Here is a 22,039-nt window from a genome sequence, read left to right as displayed (position 1 = left end):
ACACACAAACCAAAAATGAGGTAAATATTTTTTAAAAAGAGGTAAAGTTTCAATCTTTCTAATACTTAAATTTACATGCTAATTACAAAGCTCCTCAGTATTCATAGGCAGCTGGTTCTAGGATAAGCCCAAGTCTCTCATATAAAATACAAAACGCACATACTCTGATCTACTTTAAGCCATCTTTGGATTATGTATGATATCTAATACAGTATATAATATAATGAAAGTCTAAACATCATAATACAGGGGCAATTTTTTAAAGAAAATTTACAATTCACAGTTAGTTGCATTTACAAATGCAGGGTTCAGATGTAGAGAAGGCCAGCTGTACTTGTAATATTATAACCTTTATTTTTCTCACCTATATTCTTAGCACAGTTTTAATGGTTAGAATGACTCACATTAATCTTAATTATGCATACTTAATTTTATTATAATTTAAAACTTCTCAACCTTTTTAAACAGATTTTTAATTCCTTTTCCTAACTCCTATGGAAGTTTTTTGCTCTTAATTTTATAACTTAAACACAAGACCAAAAAACTTTCTTTCATCTAGAACATTATACGTTTTCTTTATCCCTTTAATCCACATTTTTCTCATGATTTTCTGTGTGAGATGCACAATGACTTTGGACACACACGTCTATTTCCAGAGATGAGGAAAGAGCAGCCAGCACTCCACCCTGAAGCTTAATACTCCTTCCAAGGCGTCAGAAAGGATGGTAACAGGTGAAGTGTGGCCCCATTGTGGTGGGTTCCTCAGTGAAACCCTGGTTTAGACCCAGGCACTGCTCCCAGAAGAAACCTAAGTATGTAACAGGTACCAAGAAGTGGGAGAGGCTCCTGTACAAATAAAATACAATAAAAAATAAACAGGTTTCTCCCTGTGGAAACGTGACCTCATGCACAGGAAGAAGATATACTATCAAGCATTTCTCAAAGGTACTGGTGCATGCTTTAAGACTAAGATACCAATATGTTTTAGAATATGATGTCTTATAAAATTTTTTAAACCCTTTTGTTTACCCTTATTAAAGGTTCCTTCCTTCTGTCAAAGGGACTGACTCACCTCACAGGCAAAGCCTTAGTAGTTTGTTCTGGCAGTTCAGGTGGGTTCACAAACATCAGTTTGAAGAGAAGCTCCAGATACCCAATGTGTCTTGCCAGTCTGGTACTGAGGGCCCAGGCCCAGTTCCAACTCTCCCCTTCCCGTCGTCCACCGAAGTAAATGACGACTGAAATTCACAGTGTGAGATAGTTAGGCAGCTTTTTTTCTCTATAGTCAATTATCAGGTAAAGAGGTGCTAACTCTATGTAACTGTTCATGGTCCACACTAACTCTTAAATGCTCCTCAAGTGACCTTCTTAACATACAGAAGATTTGTGAAAATGGAAACTAAAAAAACCGCCTTGGAATCTTAAATGAAAGCAAAGCCTTATGAGTCAGGTTGGCAGTTCAGTCACAAAGGAGCTGGGTTTGTCATGTTTGCAACTGCTAAAGTTAGGACTTCCTTCAATAATGAATCTATTTCCTTTCTTAAAACTGAAGATGCCCTAAGAAACAGAGATCCTGTTTTGCTTTCCTAGCTTGCTTTCAGAAAAACTGAAAACCGTAGCAATGGTCAAAAGGTCCAAGAGCCAGCCAGCAATGGCCACAGAGCCTTCTCTTCAGCAAGGTGCACTGCAGTGTAATGAAGGGTAACGGGTGTCATCACTGACACTGTGTACCAGACCCCTGTAAGTTAGAGTCAGTCCAGCTGTGCTGTGAGTAAGTAGATGTACTGGACCTTAAAGCTACTCCAGTCAGGTTTGAACACTGGTACAGTAGTTATAAAGTAGCAAATACATCAATTTTCTCAGCCAATTATAAAAATCAATTTTTGTTTTGTTTTGTCTTGTTTTTCAAGAAAGGTTGTCTATGTGTAGCATTGGCTGTCCTGGATTCACTTTGTAGACCAGGCTGGCCTCGAACTCACAGAGATCCACCTGCCTCTGCCTCTGCCTTGGCCTCCTGAGTGTTGGGATTTAAAGGTGTGTGCCACCATGCCTGGCAAAAAGATCGAGTAGATTCTTAAGAGACAGGTGTTTTAAGTTACAAGCCCTTGATGTTTTTGTCCATTTTTGAAAAATATTTTTAAAAAAACACACCAAAGACTTACTAAAGAATATATATAAGACAGCCAGGAAACTCAGTGAAATTGCGATGGCGAGATTTGTATCAACCGTAAAAGCAAACACCAGGCCCAGCCCCCCACACAGCAGCAGGGTGAGGAACACTATGAGCCAGGAGAACTGGAAAAGGGGCTCAATCTGCTGTCCTGCAAATGTCTTCATTTCATCTGAAAGAAAAATTAAAGTGAGGTTTGTTTGTTTTGCTTAAATGTAACTCTTAACTCACTCTTTAACACTCCCATTGTTAATATAAACTTGTACTGGGCAGGTAACAAGTACCTTAAATAAACCAACATTTTCTCTTAATCAATCTGAGCCCCTCTGAAGTGCACACCTTCCCCCTGCTCCCCCACAGCCCTGCTTCATACTGAAGATGCATACATTCTTTTGTGTATTATTTTCTCATCTGTCAAGGTTTTACTGATACTGGCATTTAGGGTTTATACTAAGTAAAATGTGGCTCCGAAAGCAAAAACAGAAACAGTGCTCTGTCTCCAAAGTACACATCAACACCACTCCTCTCCGATCCCCTCACCCCCCAACTGTGGTTCTCAAACGTATAATACATTAAGCCTGATGAGAGCCACACATCACTCTTTCTACAAAACGTGAAGTCATTTTATTCCAATACTGAAGCATGTCCTTGAAGAGGAAGAATGGCCGCTAACAGAGAGAAAAGGTCTGTCATTAACAAGGGCACTTGGTGCTGCCTGCAGCACAGAGCTCACTGGAGGGCCTGCAAATTGCTAAGTATGTGAAGAGTGTGTGAAACGCACTACCAAGGGCTGTACCCAATGCTGGCCCACAACTGGACATGTTCTAAAAAGAAAACTCACGGGAGGATCAACTAGAGGGAAAGAAATGCCAACTACTGCAGCAGATGGTGGCAGGGCAACCCACAGAGCTTCTACTGCACAGAAAAATACTATCTAAAGACTTCATAAAACATGTCTTTACCTTCTAGTTTCTTGAGTAAGAAAGACTTCCCACTTCCCCACTGTGCATACAACCCCACACAAATGGGTGGCTGCATGGTAGGTTCACTGAGAATATCTGCCAGAGCGCTGCTATACAAATCATAACCGAGCATGTCACCGTCTGTTTCCATAGGAGACAAATGTCCTGTAATTAGAAGCACATGACATCCTTACATTAAACAGTGGTATCACTTACAGAGGAACGCCAATTCTAACCTACTGTATATGGGGGGTGGGAGGTGGCAACCTCATCTGGAACATTTAAGCCTATGTAGAAACAGCTTCAGAGATTTACAAACACTGTATTTCGAGGAACATAATATATCTATTATAACTTATCTATTAGTTAATGATAAGCTACATCACATTGAAGTGCAGCAAAAAAAGAGCTAGCAAATTATGCTTTCTTCTCTACCGCTTATCACATATTCCAGGTCTGGGGACACAGCTCAGCAGTAGAGCACTTGCTGGCATACATGAGCTTTGGGTTCAATTCTTAGAACCATGGATGGGAAAAAAGTTCAAGACCATTTCAATTCCAGAATTTTTTAAATAGTACATATACTATAAAGTGTTACTGAAGAATATAATAATCAAAGACAAAATAATTCTTGGCAGGAAGGTTTAATGACTCAGGTACCAATTCCTCCTAAACTAGGACAATTAAAAAAAAAACACAAAACCCTACATCTGACAAAGGTCTAATATCCAAAATATATAAAGAACTCAAGAAATTAAACACCACCAAACCAGATAACCCAATTGAGAAATGGGACTTGGAACTAAACAGAGAATTCTCAACAGAGGAATATCAAACGGCTGAGAAACACTTAAAGAAATGCTCAACCTCCTTAGTCATCAGGGAAATGCAAATCAAAACAACTCTGAGATTCCATCTTACACCCATCAGAATGGCTAAGATCAAAAATTCAAGCGACACCACATGCTGGCGAGGATGTGGGGAGAGAGGAACACTCCTTCATTGCTGGTGGGAATGCAAACTAGTACAGCCACTTTGGAAATCTATCTGGTGCTATCTCAGAAAACTGGGAATAGGGCTTCCTCAAGACCCAGCTATTCCACTCCTTGGAATATACCCAGAAGATGCTCCAGCACACAACAAGAAAATTTGCTCAACCATGTTCATAGCAGCCTTATTCATAATAGCCAGAACATGGAAACAGCCTAAGTGTCCATCAGTAGAAGAATGGATAAAGAAACTGGTACATATACACTATGGAATACTATTCAGCTATTAAAAACAAGGAATTCCCGAAATTTGTGGATAAATGGATTGAGTAGAAATGATCATAATGAGTGAGTTAACCCAGAAGCAGAAAGACTCAAATGGTATATACTCACTTATATCTGCATATTAGCCCAAGGGGCATGTCCCACGAAAGCCTTCACTTACCAGGAAACTGGGACAGAGGGGAGGACATCCTATTGGGACTCTAGATGAGAGAAGCATGGGAGAATAGCAAAGTAGAAGGATCCAGAGGGTCCTAGAAACCTACAAGTAGAACATTATGATAGGCAGATTTGGGCCCAGGGTCCCACTCAAACTAAGGCACCAGCGAAGGACAATACAGGAGGTAAACTTCTAACTCCTACCCAGATCTAGCCAATGGACAGGACATTCTCCACAGTTGAGTGGGATATGACTTTCTCACATACTCTGGTACCTCACATTTGACCATGTCCCCTGGAGGGGGAGACCTGGTGGCACTCAGAGGAAGGACAGCAGGTTCCCAAGAAGAGACTTGATACCCTATGAGCATATACAGGGGGAGGTAATCCCCCTCAGGAATAGTCATAGGGGAGGGGAATAAGGGGAAAATGGGAGGGAGGGAAGAATGGGAGGATACAAGGGATGGGATAACCATTGAGATGTAACAAGAATAAATTAATTTTAAAAATTACCATTAAAAAAAAAACACAAGAGTATTTTTTAAAGATGAAAAGCCAAAATATAAGACGAGCTGGAGAGATGGCTCAGTGGTTAATAGGGCTTCCTGCTCCTCCAGATGACACAAGTCTGGTTCCCAGCATCCATACTGAGAAGTTCAAAATGGCCTGTAACTCTAATTCCAGAGGATTCAACATCCTCTTATACATATGTGTGAGTACACACACACACACACACACACACACGGCATACATTCAGACATAGAAGCATACACATAAATAAAACTTTAAGAATGGCTTTAAGAGTGTAAGACCGGCTAAGTATTTGATTTACTATGACAACCATGGAAGAAGGCCGCAGTGCATGTACGAGGTAAGGGGCTAGGTCACTCAGTAGCATCAGTTTCGTTCTCCCACCTAATCTCAAGTTTCAGGAACCAGGCTCAGGTCCCCAGGCTTAAACAGCAAGAGCTCAGCCCTTTGAGACATCTCTAGCCCACAAATGATCTTTTAAAAATCTTTTTAGCTGGGTGGTGGTGGCACATGCCTTTAATCCTCCAACACTCAGGAGGTAGAGGCAGGCAGACCTTTATGAGTTCAGTGACAGCCTGGTCTACAGAGTGATTCCAAGACAGCCAGGGCTAGAGACACATAGAAACCCTGCCTTGAAACCTTCCCCACAAAAAAAATTTTTTTTGTTGGTGGAGAGATTAGAGAGACATATATACATGTAGGCAAACACTTACACATAATAAAATAAAATGTATAAAGATAATAAAAACTTTTAAAGTCTTTTTTGGGCCAGGTATGGTGAATCATTTATTTTTCATGTGTTTTTACCGGAAATTCATTATTTAAAAAATTCAAGCAGAAGCCAGGCGTGATGGTGCATGCCTGTAATCCCAGCACTTGGGAGGCAGAGGCAGGCAGAGTGTTGTGAATTCAAGGCTAGCCTGGTCTACAAAGCAAGTCTAGGACAGCCAAGGCTACACAGAGAAACCCTGTCTCGAAACAAACAAACAAACAAACAAACAAACTCAAGCAGGCAGTAAGCTCTTTCTTAGTATTGGCAAGGTTCTGGGTTCAAACTCCAGCAAAACGTGCATGTACACGCACATAGATACACACAAATAAATGCACACACACACATACACACAATTATGTATACACACACCCAATTGTGCATGAGCAGGCTCAGTCAGGGACAAAACTCATTACTTACTGGCTCCAAATATTTGAGTTAAAATGCTTTTCTGGTGGCTGCAGTCAATGTTGTAGGGAGTTTCGCCTGCTTTGTTGGGCCTGTAAAGTAGTCGCCCATCTTTGGGGTTCCGTAAAAGAAGCTCTGCCAGTCTCCGGCTCCTCCCTCGTATGGCAACATGCAGAGGAGTGTCACCTTTCTGTAAAATGGCAGCACAGGCTGAACTTGCTTATTCTCAGGGGTAGCTCTGAGCAACACTTCTCATGCCTCTAAAGCTCCAAGTGACAATTTTCATCCCTCTATAAAGTAGATGATCTGGAGGCTTATATTTCTCATAAATGGTATAACCATAATATGAATTTGGATCTCTGTGTTCCTCACAGTTTATTTCCTTAGCTCTATGTAAGTGTTTCTCAGAAATATTTCCCCCTGGCCTCTAGAATGCAGCTTCTTCACTCCCTGCGACTCATTTAAAGAGCAGCAGCCTCCGCCATGCATGCCTCCCAGGCAGGACTCACTCCTCAGCACCTTTCCTTCCATCAGAACATTCCCTGTCCAAGGACATCAGCTGCTTTCCTCAACTAACTTATCTTCTAGTTCATGGCTTCCTTCTACCAGCCTACATGCCAGTACTCATCCATTGTGATCAATCCCATCAGTCCTTTAGCCTCTTGTCACATATTTGCCATTATGAAGTCCTTAAATCCATGACTCTCTACTCTCCACCAGAGTCCTTTATGCCTTATCTCCCTTCTCTGAGCATTAAAGTATCTTCCAGTCTCTTCATCTTTCACTCCCTGCCATTGAAAGCCTCTTCTGCTATGAGATTCACCAATCACATGAGTAGTCACATCCCACGCTAAGAAAACTTCATACTTGTGAAAGCCCTTTCCAGTCTGCCAAGTCAAGTAGTCTATTCATTACTTGGCAAACCATCCCTTGAAGATAATCCATGACATAAAACTTAGACATTGAATCCCCAGCTCTTCTGCCCTGGCTACTCTGAGAAATAAATAGAAGAGGCCTGTGTGTCTCTCCCATCATCCTAGAAAGAACCTTATCCAAACTGTTCTTCTATCTCATGTCTATTTCCTCTCTAAGTTCTCTTCCTATGTTTTGCACATGGTTCAATAAGTACTGAATTGAGCAAATGTAAAGAAAGAACTCTGTGTGCTGGGAGATACAAAGATAAAATGGTTCTGAATTTATATAGCTGATGACATAAAAGGAAAAAACTTGATAACCAAGATTAATTACAAAACCAACAACATGACACACTCTAATAGGTGACCTTTGACTGCTTTTACTTTTCTTTACACTTCCGTCTTCATCACTACCAGGCACTCACACACCCTACACTAACCCCCAAGGTCCCATCCCTACTCTGGGTGTCTTGCCAGATTCTCATCCCACATTTCCCAAAGTCTCTCATCACAGTTTCCTGACTGTGTATCAGTCCTCAAAGTCAATATATCTGAACTACTCAACTCCATTTCACATTCTCAAACCTGTGAGAAAGCAAAATATCCTCAGCACACAAAATCTCTGGAAAATATAAGCATACCTGCAAAAATGCTGAAAATAAACACAGAGCAACAATGGCTAGAGTAAACATCTTATTTCACAGTTTATTTTTGTGTAAAGCCAGATTCAACACTCACACAGGTGCCAGACATGGTGGCATATGCCTTTAATCCCAGCACTCTGGAGGCAGAAGCAGGCAGATCTCTTTGAGTTCAAGGTCAGTCTGGTCTATAAAGTGAGAGTCCAGGACAGCCAGGGCTGTTACACAGAGAAATGCTGTCTCGAAAGACCAAAGGAGGGGAAAAAAAAGCTCATATAGGTGTCACTTCAAACACTAAAGGACCATGCCACACATCAGTGGAACAGCACTTGGCTTTGCAGATACAGAGTCCCCAGTTCTATCTCCAGCATCACGGGTAAGAACTCTCACAGCCTCCTTCTTGTCCAAGCACAAGTGGGAATCCTATCAATTCCCTTACCATGAGCATTTGCCAGCAAGTATGTACTGACTCTGTCTCCCACAGCAACACACAATGACCACAAAACAATCACTTATAAGCATGTTCCATGATGCTTCTATATAGGGGATGTCAATGTGTTTCTTATTCCAAAGTGGAGGGACACTGTCAACTATGACACAAGACATAGAAATAGGTAATACAACAATTTTTCTTTTTTCCTTTTTTCTTTTTGGTTTGGTTTGAGAAAGCATTGTCTTACTACGTAACCTTCTCTAGCCTGGAATCGTCTTTATAGACCAGGCTGGCCTCACACTCACAGAAATCAGCTTGCCTCTGCCTCCTGAATGCTGGGATTAAAGGCATGCACCACTGCACCCAGCAGAAGTTTTCAATTTCAAAAAGTCTTGTTTTAACTCTATGTCCTTCTTAATTTAAGTTTTTTGAACTTTTATTGATGTGTTTGTGTGTGGACATGCAGGAAGAAGGCATCAGATCTCCTGGAGCTGGAGTCACAGTTGTGAGCTACTCCATACTGTGCTGGGAACTGGACTTCAGTCCTCTGTTAGAGACCATCAGTGGCAGTCTACAGTCTACTTGGAGAATGCACCCCCCCACCCCAGCCCCTTTGTATTTTCTCCTGAGATAGCTGCCCCTGAGATATTCTCCTTATGGGGTTGTCAAGGAAAGAAAACAGATATCACACTAAGCCTGTTCACTCTACAATATGATGTTGGAACAAAATCAAAATCCCAATTGCCCATCTCTTCATACACATGATAAAGGTAGACCTCTAGTACCTCCACCAGATGTGCAGGTCAGGATCTCAGCATAGGCACTCTGTGCTCCACCAGATGTGCAGGTCAGTCTACCAGCACCTCACCCCAGGCCTCTGTGCACAGCTCTGTTCTTACCTTGTCCACAGCAGACACCTTAGCTCCCTTATCCAGCAGCAGCTCCACTACTTCTATATTTCTCATCTTGGTGGCCTTTATTAGTGGTGTCTCACCATCCTGTGGGCACAGACAAGGTTTAAAGGACAGAGCTCTCCTTTACTTCAGCAAGCCTACACTCTAAAGAAAATGTAACTTCCAACTGACCAGGAAAGGCTTCTCCTTTCCTAACCAGTCATTTGTATGGAAAGTACTTTATATTACTAAGGCACCTTAACCTTTATATCAGAATTACAAGTATATTTCCCATACAACAGGTGCATACGCAGCTAACTTCATTAACTACAACCATCAAAGTCTTGTACAGTTTCACATGATTTGAGTGAAGCTAAAATGCCTGATATGGGGAACCACACACAGCTCATGTTGTGGCTCTAAAGCAAATGTGTTCTACATTCCAAACAGGACATAAAGAACACAGGCACGGCAACCTCTTTACACTTGTGAATGGCTGACAGTGTGCTTCCTGACCCAGGGCATCATCTCCGCAACTCTAAAAGCACTCAGCTGAAAGAGCAGAACACCATCTATACCTTCGTGCATATTTCAGTATCAGGATTGCACTGCAGGATATCTCTCACCATTGTCGCATTTCCCTTTTCAACAGCCCAATACAATGCAGTCTTATTGTCCTGTATAATGGGAGAAAGTCATGTAAGATGCAGTATTAAAAACTGGTATTTATAAAGGAAAAATATCATGAATATTTAGGCTGGTGGAAGGTAACATCAATCAATCTACATGATATCTAGGATTTACTTTTGAGAAATTCTTTATGAAAAGATCCTAGAAAACTTAGTATTACTTAAATAAAAAGAGTTGATAAGTTGTGTTCTTGTTTCGTCTCTGTGGTACAGGGTAGAGCCCAGGACCTCGTAATGCAGTCAGATCTCAGGGATATAAAACAGGTTAGAAGTCACCAATACCTGAACTCTTCTATTTTGGACAAGTCATTAGTAAGTATGCTGATCCAGTGATGACAGTGAGTAGGACTGTTTCTGACTAACAATGGCATTATTATTTGTACCGTTCTTAACCTATATTCACCATGTACCCTATACTTCAGCAACCTATCTGGCTCAAAAACCCAAACTTTGATTCACATAGACCTGAAAGCAGAGCTACAAAACATCAATTAAAAACTGATTCAAAATAGACTCACAAGACTGACCGACTGAGTTATTAGTAGTCTAAAAAAGATGCTCAGAAACCAGCCATTAGTGAGTGAAAAGATGGTTTTAACTGAGAAGATGACTCCTGTAGCTGCCACACTAGGTTTGTTATGTCAACACTTCCCTAAGGGAGTTAGTTCCCAGCCTAAGAAAGGTGCACTAGCTACTCAGGGCACTTAGTGGGCCGAACTACTTCTCTTTCTATTCCCTTCTTGGTCTTTCATCCCAACATCAGCGACAGACTGATTCTCCATAGCTACAGTAGTCTTTCACTCTCCAGGCTCAAGTTTTCTTCTATACTCACCTGTGCTTCCCTGAAACCCTCAGACTTCTTTTCTCTGACCTGCTAAAACTAAGTCCATCACTAAATGTAGCTCTAGTCCCACCTGCTTTAAAGGCTTTCCTTTATTTCCTCTTTCTCTACATTAAAGCTCACGTTAATTGAAAAAAAATCGTGTGTTTTTTCTTTTTTAATTGCACTCATTGTGCAAAAGCTCAGAGACCATAAATGGAGGGTCAGATCCCTTGGAGCAGGAGTTAAGGCAAGCTGTGAGCCACCCAGCATGGGTGCTGGGAACTGAACCTCAGTGTCCGCTCCCAGTACAGCAAGCACCCTTAGCCAGTTAACCACCTCTGGCCCCTTGTTTTATTTTTGAGACAGAGTTTCACTACACAGCCTAGAATGATGTGGATGGAACTTTCTTACTTGTATCTGAATTTAAGTGGACATTAATTATGGAACTTTAGAATAGTGTCAATAAAACACAACAACAATAACACACAGCAATGCATTAGGCCACACTTTTTAAAATCTCCATAGAAAGTAGGAGGAGCGACATCCTGACTACTTGACACATGTGTTCATGGTCACCACAATCTGAGTGCACATACCTGACCTCTAATGTCTATATCAGCGTACTTTTGGAGAAGTGCTCGAACAATTTCAACATGACCACCTCTAACAGCGCCAATCAACACAGTATCTCCACTCTAAAAGGAAAAAAAAGAGGGTCAAATAACTAAACAAATGAGCAGTTCTGAAATTAAGGTTACTCGTTTATTAACACATCGATTTGTTCTAAAAATTTCTTTGAAAAAGAGTATTACTAAAATGAGATTTTTAATTAACTGATAATATCTGATAGTAGCAACCTTCTGAGTAAGACCCAGGGACATCAGTCCTTAGAATAAGGACTCATGAAATCTCATGATGTAAACTTAAAAAGACAAATTACTCAGATGGAATCCAGTCTCTTTGAAGATGATTCTCCATTATGGACACTAGCTGACAGTTTCAATTTACATAATAAATCTCCTTCAAAGACCGCCACATGATAAAAGCAACAGGTTCTAAATTAGGAGCATAGAGCTGGCATAATGTTATGGTTCTGAAGGACAGAAGGACTGACTCCCACAGCAATGTTTGTGGAAATAGGCAGTGGGCAGCCACAAGCTAAGAGCATACAGGCTATTTCATTCTCCTGTACAAGAATTGTACCAAGTTAAATACCTCAGAAGCATAGCTCCTTAGATGACATTCAACCAGCAACAGCCATTTTGAATCAGCTTCCCTGTACTTCAAATACTAACTCTGCCATGGACAGAAGTATCTTGTCATTTTATTGCTAAACTGCAGGTCAGTTGTAGACTTCTGTGCCAAGTAAGCTCCTGAGCTGTTGCCTGCTTCCCTCTCGAAGGCTCCAACATGCTGCAAGTCAACTGTTCATTGATGGTTCTAACTCTAACACTGTGGTGTAGTACATTAGCTTCCCCACAAACAGCTTACATAAACCCATGGCAGAGCAGTTGTAGTTAAAATTGTAAGCCATTAGTGTGAGTGAGAACCAGTAAACTGGCAAGTAAACCATTGTCCTGTTACAACGTGCTAGGCACCATTCTAGACACTGAGAAACAAGATAAACGAGGTCCCAGCTGTAAGCAGACTTACAGTTTAACAAACAGAAACAACATACAATTAAACAAACCAAAACAAACACTATGCAAATAGAATAGCATATTCAAAGGGTAGCCCCTTTGGACTGGATAGCGAAGATGACCATTCTGACTAGGTAGAGGTAAGTAGAGGTAAAATGAACAGGAGCCACTATGTGTAGACAGCATTCTAGACTGAAAGCAGCTGGTCACATGGCCCTACCCCACAGCGGGACAAGATCAACATGCACAAGAAAAAAGGGACCTGATAGGGCTGCTACCTTCTGAACAGGGAGTGTGGCATAAGATGATGTCAAGAACTCAAGTAAGGACCCTTACATACATGGTCTGTAAACTAAAAGTGAAGTACATATCCAAAGTGTAAGAGAAAGACTTGGGTGGCTTCCACAAAGAAATACATGCATTCAACAACATGCAGAGTAAAGCAGAGGCCATAGAGAATCTGTCATGATCCTTTTAACACCAGGAGAGGGTGGCTTAGGCTGAGGAGGCAATGGTGATGATGAAGCCAGATAGATGAAGGGTTAAGTTTTACATCAAGTCAACAGAACTGCATGGGGTGGGTAAAGGAAAGAGAAAGCATCACAATGGGTACTGAGATCATCTGCTGAGACAGAGAAAACCGAGAGGAAAATGGCTTGAGGTAGTAAAAAAATAAACAATCCCACTTCCATTTTATTCTGCTGTATGTTTTTAAAAGCTCACTAAATATACATTTAGTGCATGAACATGCACATGTAATCTCAGGAAAGAAGTCATGCAAGAGAAAAAAATCCTAAGTATGAAGGTAGTATTCAAGTTCTGGGACAATGAATAACATCAGTTGTTGAAAACACTAATAGAGACATTCATTAAAGAGAGTTACAAATTAACCAGAGTGTGGCATTTCTAGTAACAAAACTAAGTATTTGACAAAAATAAGCAAGGACAGTCTTTAACAAGACTGGAAATTTTAATTTACTAGTTTCAAAGGTAAAAATAAAACTTCTCTTAAAGCAGGTTGATATCATAGGCAATGACTCTTGATGGTAAGGAGTTGTTAGCTAATTTCTTGTCTGCGTCACCACCGCAGACAAATCTGAAGTAGGTTCCCTACCCTGTCAGGTATGTTCACGTATGTTCCAGCATCCAGCAGGTCCTGTACAATCTCTATATGTCCCTCCTTCGATGCAATCATCAAAGCTGTATTTCCATCTTTATCAGTTAGATTTACATTTGGGTTCCTTTTCAAAATCTCTTTCACTGACTGTGTGTAGCCCCCTTTCACTGCCACAATAAGTGCAGTCATCGAATTCTTAAAAAGAAAAAAAAGTAATTAGTATGTTCTAGAAAACATATTATACTACCATAATCAGAAAACTATTTTCAAATAGGTGAGCTATTTGCAGTTGCAAGACTAGAGAGATGGCTCAGTGGTTGAAAGTATTTGCTGCTCTTACAGAGGACCAGAGTTTGATTCCCAGTACCTACACTGGGTGACTCACAGGCACCAGTAACTACAGCTCCTCTTCTAGCCTCTGCAGGCACCCCCACTCACATGTATACAAACATAGGCAAAGACAGGCGCATACATATAATTAATGATATAAATCAAGTTTTAACAGTGGTCCCCGTCTCTAATGCAGGGCATTGAGCATGCTAGGTAAGAGCTCAACTACTCTAATCCTCCTCTAGTCCCTAAGTATTATTTCTCATAGGGCCAGCAAGAAGGCTCAGGTGGTCCTTTGAATCCCCCATGTGTGTAGTGGCATATACATGCCCCTTTCTAATAAATAAATAAACTAATGTATTAAATTTTTAAATTTATTTCTGACAAAAATGCCAATATAAATAACCAGACATATGCCAAAAGTGGCAGGAGGCATGTGTTCAGGCATAGAGGTCAAAAGATCAGTGATAGGAGTACATTTCCTCTTTGCACCATGTGGATTCTGAGGATAAAACTCAGGTCACCAGGTTGGCAGCAAGCACTTTATCCACTGAGCCATCCCATATTTTCATTTTCAAAAATACATTACCTCTGAAGAGTCACTAGACTACCTAGAGGTGCAGTTCTTTGAGTGATCGCCTGCAACTGGATCTACTTACAGGGAACAAATCCTTTCACCGATGTAACAAAGTTGAAAGAAGGACTCAAAATTCAATACTTTCTAATTTAAGTAATGCAAAGTAAAACAGACTAAACTTGAAACTAAGAACGTTTTATACTAAAACAGCTCAAGAGGAGTTTAATAAGTGCTCTTTAGGAGACCCTAAGAGCCCGCTAACGTACTCTAAGTAGTCCTTTAGGACACTGACACCTTCCTCACACATTCAGCTAGAGTCATCATCGAACCATCACAATAACAAGTCACTCGTCCACTTGATAACTCAGGAGAGGCCAGTGGTCCTGGGGCCCTGCTGTGGCTCCAGCAGGGAAAACGGTGCCTTGAAGGCCAGGACTAGCCACTTCTGCCATCCTGGAAGAGAAAGACACTAGATGCCATTGTTCTAGGAAGTCAGGTCTGAGCTACATAGTTTAACTCTACTTCAGATGTCCAGAGATTTAATGGTAGTATCTTCTCTCGGACTCCATCATGGGCTGTCTCACTTATTATAATAATTACCACAAGTAGTAGTCCTCAGTACCTTAAAACTGCTTGCTGTACACAGATATTAGTTCCTGAAATATTCCTGGAATTTCTAAGAAAAAGCTACTTATGAGGTCCCTCGAGGCGCTTCAGCACTCTTGGCATGTATGAGGTACACAGCTGGTGGTCAATAATGAACTAATAAGTGGTAGTCATTTATATTTGACTAATTTTTAACCTTAACAGTTCACTTCTGACTTCCTCCATCTGTTTATTAGAGGAAAAATAACTAATAACGACACTGCAAAGCCTAGCATCACTGTACATTGTTAAGGAAAAGGCATTTTAATGGAGCTTGATGTTTGCCTACAATTACAACTTAAAGTTGGCTTGGCATGGTGGCACACGCCTTTTGTCCTAACACTCAGAAGGCAGAGGCAGGAGGATCTCTGTGAGTTCCAGGGCTACCTGCTCTACATAGCAAGTTCCAGGGCAGCCAGGACTACATAGTGAGAGCCTGTCTCAAAAAAAATTTTTTTTAATTTAATTTTATTAAGTTATTCAGATTACATCTCAATTGTTACCCCATCACTAAAAATTTTTCTTAATTAAAAGGAGGGAGGGAGAAAAACTACTTGATCTAAAGAATTTTTCAGATTATATGATTACTGAAAACTATTTTTCATAGTTTTAGTTTTCCAAGATTTATGTACATTAGCAACAGATCCTCAAAGGCAACTGGTCATTATGTTTTTCACATTGCAACATACTTACTTTCAAAGTTAACACCAGCTAAGAAACACCAGCACGTGGGAGGCAAAGGCAGGAAGATAATGAATTCAATGAAATCCTGGACTACAGCGAAGTCTTATCTCAAAATTAAAAAAAAAAAATTATTTAAGAACTCCATGAATTTTTTTCTAGGTTTGTACTAGCTTAAAATAGTCCCATAAAACGAACACTTCACTCTGCTAGAAGGGCTAGGAGAGGAGAGGTACTTACGGCTCCTTCTTGATCAACGTCAGCTCCCATGGCCAACAAATGCTTCACACATTCCAAATGACCCTTTCTGGCAGCCCACACCAAAGGGGTTGTTCCATACTATTAAAACAGGTAATGAATTCAAAGTTACTTTCAGACATGTTCTAAAAGAAAGTAGCTTGTAATGAAGTTATATTTTGAGTATTCTTAGGTAAGTATTTATGCCAATCAAAATTTCAGTCCTAGATAAAAACCTATTTTCCTCATCTTATTTGTCCTGAATAGTCATGTTTACATGAAATGTCTTTTGATCAACTTTAACTTTTACAATCATATAATCTTTGTACATAGTCATACATTCCCTAATTTTTAACAGGCATTCACTGCTTCCCATATTTTATGATCTACTGTAAAGTTTAACAGTCTAAAAATGAGCAACCAACTTCACAGAGTTAATACATGCAGTCCTTAGCACAGAGTGGGTACAATTCACAGTATCACATTTTCATACAAGAAACTGAGGCCCCAAAAGGGTCAAAGTAAGAGAGCTATCAAAAGGCAGAAAAAGCCGGGTGGTGGCGGTGCACATCTTTAATCTTGGCACTCGGGAGACAGCAGCAGATCTCTAAGGCTAGCCTGGTCTACAGAGTGAGTTCCAGGACAGCCAGGGCTACACAGAGAAACCCTGTCTTGAAAAGAAAAAACAAACACACACCCCCAAACTAAAAGTCTATGATCTGCACATTAAACCATAACCCCAAATCAACATGAGTCTTTGATAACTTCAGCCCAGAAACTGTTCGAAAACACCTTTTATGAAACATGATCAGAAAACATCAAGAACTATAAATCACACATAAAAGAAATGCCAATCAGCAGACACGTGAATACCCACAGTGCCCTTTTATGGTTATAAACATTTAATACACCCTGACAGCCTGTCCAGTAGGGATAAAAAATTATCTATTATTCCACACTGCCCAATACAGTAAGAAGTATGTTTGACTGTAAGTAAGGAAAATATGACTAGTAGGGACTAAGAAACTGAATTTTTACTTTTACTTAATTTTAAATTAAATAAAATAGCCATAAGTGGCTAGTCTCTATGGATGACATCAGACACCCTCACAAGCAGTGCCCCTGATAGCTGAAGGATGTGAACACAGCAAGTGGGAACAGAAGCCTAACTCAGGGAGAAGCATGTGAAGGAGAGTTTTCCTGGTCACTACCTCAGGCTCAGGGACGTGGGTAAGGAATCCCGGCTAAACTCCCCAATTTCACTCCTACATCTGTAGTGTTCCCAGCCTCCTGCTTTGTAGGTAGCATGTTGTCTGTCTGAAGCACCTTCTCTAACCCCGCAAAATAATACCCTAGCTATCTTCAAAGATAAAAGACATGCACATTCAGTACTCATCAAGACAGCCTCAACTTATGAATTGGACACAAGCTCTCATCCCTTGAACACCCACTGCATTTGTTACCTCCTGAGAGATTGATATGCAAAAGTACATGCTAGAATGTCTGTTCTTTCTCTTTTCCATCATACTGGCCAGCTCACCCTGACCCTAAGGAGCAGACAATAACACTTACATCGTCACAAAGAACTCTGCTTCCTTACCTTGCTTCTTGTCAACTCCACAATGGCTCTTCAGTTAGTGCTAAACCATCTTAGTAAATGTCTCTTCTCTTTTTCTCAAGTACAAATTCTGGTCTTTCCCCCTCAATGAATTATGTACATACTTCCCACAGCCCCAGCACACAGTCCAGGCAGGCCTTTAACTGGTGATCCTCCTGAGGACTAGGAATATCAGTCTGTGTCACCCTGCCAGTCTCCCTTTACCTACACTCCAGATCCTATCTTCCTCTGTTTCATCAGGACTATTACCTCTGCTATCACATTCTCTCTTCCTGTTCCCTACTTCCTATTAGGTCTCTGGCGCAAGTCCTGACAACGTAGGCTTTCCTTGCCTAACCAATTTCCACCAGCCTTTCCTCTTAGGAGCCTATCACTGTCTTTCCTTCCACACTTCAGATGTACCTTGCAGTCATTAGTTCTAATCTCCACACCACCAGCTTTAGAATTCTAAGCACAAGCAAGCGAACTGAACCTGAATTCTAAAATCATTGTCATACAAACAAAGCAGGCAAGATGGAAAGTAGGAAGAAGAGTTATAATAGAAAACTTCAAACAGTGAAGACACGAGTCCATTATCTCTATCTTTTTTGAGAATAATGAATTTAACATAATAAACACCAACAATCCAAAACATAAATAGAGGACCCATCTATAAGCTGTGCATCCATAAAAATGTTGATATAAAAAATAAGATAAATTAAGGAAGTTTCAAATGAAAATATAACCTGGACACTCTAAGTGACCGTAACACAAAGCAGAAGCTGGACAGACTCTGCAACTCACCTTGTCAGAGCAATTGACCTTTGCACCATTCTGCAGCAGAAGATGCACTATGTCTGCATGGCCTCTGCCCGCTGCCCAAATGATTGGGTAAACACTGTACTGCTGGGATACACAGAGACATATGAGGATGGAGGAAGAAAAGAGTCTTTTAGACGGACATTTATAACACACATTTACTAAATAACTATTAGCAGGAGTAACACAAAGTAATGGGTTTTTAAATCAACTTAGAGGCCATTCTCCATTTTAAAGCACAAATACTCATAATACATAATTGACAACTAAGATGTGTTAAGCCTTAATAAACATTTATTATCAACACATTTATTTTTGCAGAGTTAACTAACTTAATGTGATTATCTAGCCAATGGGCAAGATTGCTAAGTTGAATAAGAAGTTAAAAGCAGTATAGAAATGTTCAGACATAAAAAAAAAAAAAAAAATAGAATACGTAAAAAAGGTATGGCTTTTTGGTAAATGTCTTTTCAAGAAACTCAAGAGCAAGGATGCACCAACAGGTAAGGTAACTAAGGAATTCACAATTTCCTTTTGAAATGTTACACAATTATGGTTAACATTTGAATTCAAAGACTTGTTTTTTCAATAGAAGAACTAAGAAAAAAGACAGTGTACAAAATTATCACTGTCTTAAAATTCTCTCTGGGTCTTAAAATGCCATTCTAAATGATATTCAATATGATCTGAAAAAAAAAATCTCTATCCATTATGAAGTATAAAAAGCCTGCAGCATTCTGTAGGAAATTTTGCCATTCACATTAAAAACACACTTTTTTTATTAATGCTTACCAAACCAGTGACACTTGGGTTGGCACCATAAGAAAGAAGCAATTCGACAACGTCAGTCCTGCCTTTGTAGCATGCCCACATGAGAGCTGTCCATCCCCCCTAAAGCACAAAAAGGGATGTGTAAAACTGTATCATCCTCAAGCAAGGAACACCTTTAATCAGGCTCCCTCTGTGGACATCTTTGTAACAGCACTGTTTTATGACGACAGTAGTATTAAATCCTCAAGCTCCTCAGAAATAAATATGCAATTGAACATGAACTGAACAAAATCTGCTAAGTCTACAAGTGATCACTGCAAAGTTTATATAGTAAACATCACCAATATTGGACTAGGGATGTTCATGCTTCTAAGAGTCATTCTGGCTTCTTGTAGCCATAGTACCCAGGAAGCAAGAAGAAGCAGGGAAGAGGCAAGAGCCTAATATTTGGGGCATCTCACATCAAAACTAAGTACAGTTGTACCTTCCTAGGTTTGAGAATATAAGACCATGGAAGTACAACCCTTGTGTGGCACAGAATACTATGAGGAGAAAGACAGGAAGCTGCACCGTCTTTCAAATTTAGACTCTGAGTCTCTGTTAACCCATCAGCTGAGTGATGTGCCCTGTATATGCAAGGCAGATGATTTCCTTCCTTGCTTGCCTGGACTGTTAAAATTGACTTTTTAAAAAGTTAAATGTCTTTCCTAATAAGACAGAACTGATCCTTTTTCTCACTTTTATGCCTTACCCAGATCATGATCAAACAGGAGGTAGGCGATACCTATGGACCACATCCTATGAGACCTGCAGCGTTCATGGACAGCAGCCTGGACAGGTTGCATTTATAAACAAATCTACTAACATTCTAAAGACTATAATTTACCCAAAATATTTAAAACCATCTGACATACCTCTTAAAATCCAACACAAAGGAAATAAGTTTTCTTAAAAGTACCATTATGATCTATTAAGGAATAATGAGCTGAGAACCTTCAATTCTGAATAAACTGAAGTGGTGACTATTCCAACCAGGAGATACTATAACACCAACATTTCAAACATTCTTGAGTCATTGCAACATTCAACCCCAAGTCATAAAACACTAAAAGACCTCTTCTTAAAAATAAAATAACAGACAAGGTTTTCTGTGTCTCCATCACTGCTAGTAACTTTCAGCTAACTAATGCCACCCTGCAGAAAATGCACGTACCATGTCCCGGTGCTCCAGATTGGCGCCACACTTAAGCAGCTCCTCTACGATGTGGATGTGCCCCTCTTTAGATGCAGATATAAGTGCTGTCCAGTTATCCTTGAAAAATATTCAAAATGGCATGTTTGAAAATAAAAACCAACATTCCAAAGTGAGGGATGCACCTGAACTTTCAGGCCAAATGATCATCTAAACTGACTTAACACGAGCCATGCTAACCTCTATACAGTAAGGCAGAAGCTGTGTTAAGATGTCATCTGCCTACGTCAAGACTATCCCCTGCCTACGTGTCAGGACTAACAGTGCAGAGAACAATGTCACAGATGCGGGTCCAGGCTCCTCCCTACACCTTTCATCACATACCATTTTGTAGAAAGGAGAGAAGCTGACCACCAAAACCTCAAGGGCAATCCTGCAGTTAGCAACTGTTAAACAAATTAAACAAATCTGACATGCATACACACTCATACAATATTAAACTACAATTGCTGCAAGTGGGGAAATTAGAAATTCTGTGACAAAGAACTATTAGAACAGAATTGTTCTATTTTTTTTTTTTTTTTTTTTTTTTTGGTTTTTCGAGATAGGGTTTCTCTGTGTAGCCTTGGCTGTCCTAGCCTCACTTTGTAGACCAGGTTGGTCTCCAACTCACAGTGATCCGCCTGCCTCTGCCTCCCAAGTGCTGGGATTAAAAGCATGTGACACCACCGCCCGGGCTGACCTAACTTTTATTTAGAGAGTGAATTAATTCCAATGATCACACCAGGGGTGGTGGCACACACTTTTATCCCAGCCCTGGAGAGGCAGAGGGGGAGGTCAACATAATGAGACCCTGTTTTAAAAACAAAAAATTCAAATGATCACTTAAAGCAAAATAATGTAGCTCTGTGATCCTGACAGTAATTCTAAGAATACCAGGAACCTCCAAGGAAAGTGGATGACGTTCTGTCCCTCAGAAGCAGGGTCAGAAGGGGCCGTTGTCAAGGAACACTATCTAACAGTTGTAATTACAGAGAGTCACTTAACAGTATAGCTCATATGTAGAAATATTCTAGAGACACTTGATTGCACAGATATGTGCTTCAGGCATGCAATGTACACAGAATTTTTTTTTTAATGAAGAGCTGAAATACTTGGTTTTAAGCAAATAATTCTCTCCAGATTAAAAAAGCAAACAAACAAAAACAACAATAACAAAAAAACCAATGCAGCACATTAGGCAAAGGTAAGACATATCTCAAAGTACTTTTTAAAATATTTACTTGTTTATTTATTTTGTGACAGTGGCTCACTATGTTGCCCTGGCTAGCCCACAATCTCTATGTAGACCAGGCTGGCCTGGAATTCAGAAACCTGCTTGCTTTTATCTTCTTAATGCTCAGATTAGGATCAAAGGCAGAAACAACCTTTACAGTACAATTTTCAATCATCATTCTTTAATAACATTTTATGAACAAACTAAAGAAAAAGAAGTAAATTATTTTATGCATACCAGATCTTCCAGGTTGCAGTTGGCTCCATTCTTAATCAGCTCTTTCACTATTTCCACATTGCCCTGTTCAGCAGCAATCATCAGGGGAGTCTGGCCACACTGGAGAGCAAACAGGACAATGAGCTTAGCAGCATGATAAGCCCTCACTACAACACTGTTATGCACCACACTCACCTTCTCACAAAGTTATGCAAAGCACTGATGTGTTCCCTGTATCTCTTTAACTTATCAACAGCCCTACACCTATAGGTCTGGTT

At 40.2% G+C, this 22,039-nt stretch overlaps 1 protein-coding gene across 6 annotated transcripts in view; it reads right to left on the bottom strand.

The window, feature by feature from the left end:
* Kidins220 (kinase D interacting substrate 220) overlaps nucleotides 1-22,039 on the bottom strand; it is a 94,079-nt gene that overhangs the window by 59,308 nt on the left and 12,732 nt on the right. For 4 of the 6 annotated variants that reach the window (XM_051144052.1, XM_051144060.1, XM_051144034.1 and 1 more), the window contains exons 3-15: nucleotides 21,783-21,881; nucleotides 20,291-20,389; nucleotides 19,099-19,197; nucleotides 18,292-18,393; nucleotides 15,894-15,992; nucleotides 13,418-13,615; nucleotides 11,260-11,358; nucleotides 9,730-9,828; nucleotides 9,158-9,256; nucleotides 6,283-6,460; nucleotides 3,133-3,297; nucleotides 2,163-2,342; nucleotides 1,073-1,238 (exon numbers count right to left, since the gene is read on the bottom strand). In XM_051144052.1, the coding sequence (XP_051000009.1) occupies nucleotides 1,073-1,238; nucleotides 2,163-2,342; nucleotides 3,133-3,297; nucleotides 6,283-6,460; nucleotides 9,158-9,256; nucleotides 9,730-9,828; nucleotides 11,260-11,358; nucleotides 13,418-13,615; nucleotides 15,894-15,992; nucleotides 18,292-18,393; nucleotides 19,099-19,197; nucleotides 20,291-20,389; nucleotides 21,783-21,881 (1,682 nt within the window). The remainder of the gene's footprint in view (nucleotides 1-1,072; nucleotides 1,239-2,162; nucleotides 2,343-3,132; nucleotides 3,298-6,282; nucleotides 6,461-9,157; nucleotides 9,257-9,729; nucleotides 9,829-11,259; nucleotides 11,359-13,417; nucleotides 13,616-15,893; nucleotides 15,993-18,291; nucleotides 18,394-19,098; nucleotides 19,198-20,290; nucleotides 20,390-21,782; nucleotides 21,882-22,039) is intronic. The other 2 variants (XM_051144071.1, XM_051144043.1) reach the window with 1 other exon arrangement.

The sequence above is a fragment of the Acomys russatus genome, chromosome 1, assembly GCF_903995435.1.
Source record: "Acomys russatus chromosome 1, mAcoRus1.1, whole genome shotgun sequence".
NCBI lineage: Eukaryota > Metazoa > Chordata > Mammalia > Rodentia > Muridae > Acomys > Acomys russatus.
Note: the sequence above shows the minus strand (reverse complement) of the source record. Positions and strands in the feature narration are given on the sequence as shown.